At 43.9% G+C, this 6,941-nt stretch overlaps 1 protein-coding gene across 2 annotated transcripts in view; it reads right to left on the bottom strand.

Moving 5' to 3' along the window:
• Positions 1–1,030: 1,030 nt before the first annotated feature.
• Positions 1,031–6,941, bottom strand: part of SBK1 (SH3 domain binding kinase 1) — a 141,443-nt gene continuing 135,532 nt past the window's right edge. For both annotated transcript variants that reach the window (XM_082261858.1, XM_082261859.1), the window contains exons 3-4: positions 3,654–3,856; positions 1,031–2,301 (exon numbers count right to left, since the gene is read on the bottom strand). In XM_082261858.1, the coding sequence (XP_082117984.1) occupies positions 1,522–2,301; positions 3,654–3,856 (983 nt within the window). In that variant the 3' untranslated portion in view covers positions 1,031–1,521. The remainder of the gene's footprint in view (positions 2,302–3,653; positions 3,857–6,941) is intronic.

Genomic DNA, 6,941 nt, shown 5'->3' with positions numbered 1-6,941 from the left:
ACTTTGATAAAAAGAACATACATTTTATGTTTAGTTTTTCAGACAAGTAGATCTAATAAAAAAAATACCAGCCATTATAAAATTATGAATTGAAAGGAATGAAAAATGTGCCATCTTTCAAAATAAATAAAAATCGATGGACTAGTCTCTTATATTAAGAGAATACCCTGGTACAGCCACTAAGAACTAAGACTCTATATTGTATCACAATGCAAGCCCTTTTTTGTTCGAAAGGTTGAACATCAACAAAAGAAGAAATGTGTTTTAAAATAACTGGGAACATTTGTTAAAACTGGTGCACAGGCAACAATGAAAAATATTATAACTCAAAGACACCAAAAACGGCAAAGAGAATTTTTATGCCTTTAGTTTCAAACAGAAAAAAGCCCATATTTGGTATACTGATGATCAAATGCCTAACTGTCCACCATAAAATGACAAATTTGAAGGAATAAATGCATTTGCTGCCTACCAATTCGGATGATTCACTTTTAATTACTGAAGCTATGTTTTGATGATTTGAACCTTTTTGTTTCTATCAGACAAACTATATTAGGAATAGGATGGGGGGGGGGGGGTATTAGATCAGATTCTTTGAACTATAATGATTTTTGAAAAAGTGGGAGCTTATTTTAAATTAAAAACCTAAATCACCCACTTGTCCCCTATTTGTAGTGAAGACATCTGACTAGTTTTAAGCATTGTTGCAACCAATACCAAAATTTATTTGTCTTGCAACACTCTCTATTAAGTAGCAAAAACAAAACCACTGATATAATGTAGGACTTTCTTGACAATAATTGATTAGATGCCATACTGTTGAGACTTTTGCTATTGAACACTGTCTTAAAACAGCCTGTATGGCATCGGGATCAATGCATTCTTAAAAAATTAGCTAACAGCATGAACTGAGACTTCTGAACAAGTTGTTTTTCTAGCGGTAGTGTGCACCAGTTAAAACAAACATACTCCCAGTTGCCCTATGTTTAGGGCACTAACAATTTGTGGGACAGAAATAATTTAGACCAAGTCAGCTATTGTATTTATATGTAACAGTAAAAGGGGTAGTTTTCATGAGGCAAGATTGCACTAGCTCGGCTTGTGTTGTGTCATTTGTAGAGATGGGTGTACTGTAGGATTTGGTTGCCTACAGGAAAGGGGCAAGCTTGTCTGCCTTGCACAAGTTTTCAGAAATCTGGTGACCGCTACAGAACTGTAGTATAAAGATTCTGATCTATAAAACCAGAGGCAGGAACAACACACAGTCACAAACCCTATTGAGCCTTCCAAGGTTTGATCAAAAGCTACTTTATCCCCTCCCATTCTACTCAAACATTAACCACATCAGTTCGATCAGCAAGCCATTCTCACGTCAAGGTATTTTTTTTTTTTTGCTTGTAGGCTCATGATCAATACACTTTAAAAGGTCAAACCTGCTTTATGTCTTAAGCCATCAGGTGACCTTTACTGGAGACAATGACATCACTTTCCAATAAAGAAGAATCCAAATGTGTGTCCATATTACACACAGATTTCAATGGCAGTTGCCAGCAGCATCTGAGCTTTGCTCTTGTCCTGTCGTCCATCTGTCCTGCCAGAGGCAGCAGGTGGCTGGCCTGGATCTGGCAGGGAGTGTGGTACACGAGGTGAAGAACCTCCCTCCGTGAGTATTGTCCTCTTGAGAGGAGTAGGGTTGTCATGCCGCTGGGGCACAGGGGGTAGCTTCTCTCCTGGATGCTTGCGTGTTCGGTAGGAAGGTCTACGTCTAGCTTCTGAGAGCAAGTCATACTTGATGTAGTAGAAGACCTCCTTGACCGGGCTCCTTTTTTCTGACTCTAAAGAAAGAAGCCGTTGGAACATTCGTAGTGCGTTATCTGAAAACCGTCTCCATTGGGACGGAAGACCGGGCAGACGACCCTTCTGCCAGTGTACAAACTCCTCAAAGAAGGCATCTCCCGGTGAGGCTGACTCCCAGGGAAAGTTGCCAGTGAGGACACAGAAGATAAGTACTCCAAAGGCCCAAACGTCCAAACTAGTCTCTACTGGAAAACCTTCTGATCGGCCAGCCTGGCACACTTCAGGTGCTGTGTACGGGATTGTGCCACTCACTCGTTTCACACGGCAACCCACTTTACGAGTCATGCCAAAGTCAGCCAGCTTAACCCGCCGACATTCACGGTCAAAGAGAAGGACATTCTCTGGTTTGATATCACGATGAACCAGACTCTTGCTGTGCATAAAGTCCAAAGCCAGTCCAAGTTGTTGTACGCATCGCTTCACCATGTCTTCAGGGAGGCCGACCTGGAACAGTAAAAAATGGACAGTTGCAGACCACAAGACAACAAAAACACTAGGCTAATGCATGACAACCATCTAACCCTGTCTTAACATGACAGATGCAGTTATATGACTACTGGCTAAGTAGGATCTGGCTTTTTCTAAATTTTGGCAAACTGGGAGCCGAGATTGGTTTGGACTTTGCAACTCTACATTTTATATCTGAAAAATTTGGAGGTAAACTAAACAGGACACAAGCCACTATCAAAATTTTCAGGTTAATAAAGATAAAATAGGACATTTTATGGTGCTTTCTTTTGATCCAACATTCATACTGTGCCACAGCCTGTGTCCCTATCCACCATCTTCTCTATGATGTCATTGGGTACTGGTTCATGCAGCCTGGCCCCTGATGATGCACAGCAGGCCCACCCTCCTCCACCTTCTGTCAATGAAAAGTGAAGCATCCTGGTGATACATATCCTATGAGACTTCACAGAGCTAGAGGCATCATTCTCCCCTGGGCAAGAATTGTGGCCAAAGGGCAGGGCATGCAAAAGCATTAAAATAGTAAACACTTTGGCTTTGGATGTCTGATGCACATCACTTTGCACAGCTTTTTTTTTTCAGCAGCGGTATTGCTGCAGTATTGCCATACCACTGCTTTTTTAAATGTATCCCTAAAACTGGCCAGAGATGGTTCGAATCTCAGCCTGTTCAGCAGCCACTGGTTCTCACCAGCCAAGATTCAAACTATCTATGGGTAGGCTGATGGTACCCAAGTCAATCCATTAATCAACTTGGGTAAAACCAGCATTTAGAATTTCTATCATGCAATTATTGCCAGCGGCTATAGCTGCTAGCAATAATCACTGTGTTCTACAGGAAGGGATAGCGCAACGATAGGGATTCCCTCATCAACATTGACTGTGTTGATGGGGGATTCAGTCGATCTTCTTTCCTGCAACTTATGGTTGTAGGAAATAAAATTGCATAATCTATGGCCTGCCTTAGTTTTGAACCTTTAAAAGGCTAATGGGTTCACCTAAAGAATCATTCTGATTTTTATTTATTTATTTTTTTTGCAGTATTCTGTGGACAGCATTGGCCATTAACTGAATGGTGTTCCACTTTACCCAGAGGCATATTCTAATGCTCACATCACCCAAATACTACTAGCTACAACACTGGTGCCATAACAAGCAAAAAAATAAAAAATGAAATAGTATTTGACTGCTTAAAAGAAAATACATGAAACAAAGCAGCATGGCGCTTCGGCTATAGGGAGGTGTCATGCTGGCTACATCTGAATGCACACCCAGTCAACCAGACAGGCTTATAAGGAATATCATGTGATCCAGAATGACTGATCTCACCTGTGGCGGAATAATATCAAAGAGGTCCCCAGCTGGAGCGTACTCCTGAGCGAAGACGTAGCAGTCTTCCGTCTGGAAGAGGACATGAAAGGCTCTTATAATGAAAGGGCTGCAGGAAAGAGCACTGGTCACACTGAACTCCCTCAGGAAACTCTTCAACTTGGTCTTGTTTTTGTTGACAAATTTTAAAGCCATCTTGTTACCTGATAATGAAGACAGATGTTAAAATGAAAACCTTAACAGACTGACATTTACATTTACATTTGTGCTTCATCACTGTCTATCACAAACAACTGCCATTTTTTGCATATATACTATTCTTACCTATTTTTGCACTGCCAGTAAACCTGCCTGCGCAGTAAACATTGGCACCGCTGTTTGTAATCTCCATTAGGTAAGAGAGAGACAGAGTGACAATGCATGAGAACAACTGGGAGCCAAGGAGAAACATTGTCACCTTGTAACTGGAAGTGCTGGAGGAAACTAACTTCTTTAAAGCATAACCCCCCTTAACACTGGCCATACACATGTGTGACAGCACAGTGGTAGGCTGTAACGCAAAGCCTTTCTTTACACGCACATGAACGTTAATGGCATCCCAGTCTTAGTCTGTAGGGTTCAATATTGCGTTGGCCCACATTTTGCAGCTATACCAGCTTCAAATCTTCTGGGAAGGCTGTCCACAAGCTTTAGGAGTGTGTCTATGGGAATGTCTGACCATTCTTCCAGAAGTGCATTTGTTAGGTCAGGCACTGATGTTGGACGAGAAGGCATGGCTTGCAGTCTCCGCTCAAGTTCCTCTACCCCAAACTCTACTCATCCATGCCTTTATGGACCTTGCTTTGTGCACTGGTGTGCAGTCATGTTGGAACAGGAAGGGGCCATCCCAAACTGTTGCCACAGAGATGGGAGCATGAAATTGTCCAAAATGTCTTGGTATGCTGACGCCTTTCACTGGAACTAAGAGGCCAAAGCCCAACCCCAACCCCTAAAAACAAACCTAAACCATAATCTCCCCTCCACCAAATGATTTGGACCAGTGCACAAATCAAGGTCTAGAAAGAAATGGATGAGCGAGCTTGGGGTGAAGAACTTGACTGGCCTGCACAGAGCCCTGACTTTAACCCGATAGAACATCTTTGGGATGAATTAGAGCGGAAACTGCGAGCCAGCCTTTCTCGTCTAACATCAGTGCCTGACCTCACAAATGCACTCATGGAAGAATGGTCGAACATTCCCATACACACAGGGCCAGATTAACGTAGGGGCTATTGGAGCTGCAGCTCCAGGCCCTTACCTTTATATAGGCCCCAGGTTGGCCATATTCACTGTTACCGCTCTTCTGTCACTTGTAAAAACAGAAGTCTGGCTTCTATGCTCGCTTCCCCAGGCAGCTCCCTCAGAACCTCCCCACACAGCACGAAGGCCAGACAAGGAGGGACAGTTGCCGATGCATGGATGTGTTTATGGGCTTCAGAGACAGCATCCCATGTGGAATTAGGCATGCATGGCTGCACCCTTCCTCCTCTGGGTGCATGCCAAGGCACGGCCCTTAAGGCCCTTCAAAATGCTCAGCACCAAGCCCATGATGCTCTTAATCCGGCCCTGCATACACACACTTCTAAACCTTGTGGACAGCCTTCCCAGAAGAATTGAAGCTGTTATAGCTGCAAAGGGTGGGCCAACTCAATATTGAACCCTATGAACTAAGACTGTAAAAGCCTTAAAAGTTAATGTGCGTGTAAAGGCAGGCGTCCCAATACTTTTGGTAATAGAGTGTATATGCGTACTGCCAACATCTGTGCTTTGTGCCCCCCAGCATAGTGCCTGCACTGTCACCAACAGCTCCTGGTCACTGCTTATGAACAGAAACCAGAGGGGTGGGATACCCAATCTTGTGATCACTGTGACAGCCAATAACAGTAATCACATGTTTAGGAAGCCCTTGTATTACCACTAACATCACAAGTGTATGAACGGCCAGCATATGCCAGCTGGAAAGAGTTAGTGAAAGCTTCAGGCATAAAGATATTGAAAATCACTTTTTAAATTACTTCAATATGGTAAAGTTTATATGAAATGTTCACAATTTGGTTTTAAAAATACTTTTAAGAACATATCTGTCCCCATGCTACCAGCTAAGCTAACCACCTAACTCCAGTGCAGTTTGGGGGATTCTAACATTAATGGACATTGAAATCATTAACAAAAACGCAGACCTAGACACATAACCCTACAACCCATTCTGTTTTCTTTTCTTCTATGGTATGTATTATTTATCATACTGATTTAGGGATGAGTAAATCTGCCTGGGTTTGGTTCGCAAACTCTACACTGAACCGGACTGTAGTCCAGCCTTTTTCAACCAGGGTCCCATCTGAGGTGGTCAGGGGCGCTGCGTCATCTTGGTAGAAAAAAGGCATTTAGAACAGACCAAACTCCCGCTCCTCCACCAAACTGTATGTCGGTACAGGAGGCGCTAGACTAGAACAGTGATAACATAACAAAAAAGTGCAGCACTAAACCATAAGGGCTCTTTCAGACGGCCGCTCCGCTGCTTTAGTCCGCTGCGGGACTTTTTTTTTTTTTTCACGGAGCGGATGACATTGTGTCATCCGCTCCGTGTGCCCGCATATCATCCCATCCGTTTGAGGATGATATGCGGACATAATGTAAGTGTATGGCATTGCGGATGTCAGCGGATGACACCGCTGACATCCGATTTTCCTTCCTTTCCGTTTTTCACACGGATGAAAAAATAGGGTTCTGTTCCGTTCTAAAAAACGGAACAGAACTGAAATGAGGAAAATCGGATGTCAGCGGATGGTATTCCGCTGACATCCGCAATGCCATAGACTTACATTATGTCCGCAAATCATCCGCAAAAAAATAGGATGATTTGCGGACAAGCGGAGCGGCCGTGTGAAAGAGCCCTTAGGCTGCATTCACATGTCAGCTTATAATCGCGGGCAGAACCGCCGCGGTTCCGCCCGCGATTCGGAGATTTATTGCAAATCGCGGGACGCCTAGCGTTGCCCGTTGATTTGCAATAGCCCCCCAAACGCCGAGCGATGTTGCCGCGATTTACGCCCGCCGAATCGCGGCAACATCGCGCAAACAAAATCGCGGGACGCAATACGCTCCAAAGAAGCTCTTGTACTTTTTTGGAGCGTATTGCGTCCCGCGATTTTGTTTGCGCGATGTTGCCGCGATTCGGCGGGCGTAAATCGCGGCAACATCGCTCGGCGTTTGGGGGGCTATTGCAAATCAACGGGCAACGCTAGGCGT

This window comes from Pelophylax lessonae (assembly GCF_965119305.1).
Source record: "Pelophylax lessonae genome assembly, chromosome: 6".
NCBI lineage: Eukaryota > Metazoa > Chordata > Amphibia > Anura > Ranidae > Pelophylax > Pelophylax lessonae.
The sequence above is the reverse complement of the archived record's forward strand: the minus strand, read 5'-3'. Positions and strand labels throughout refer to the sequence as shown.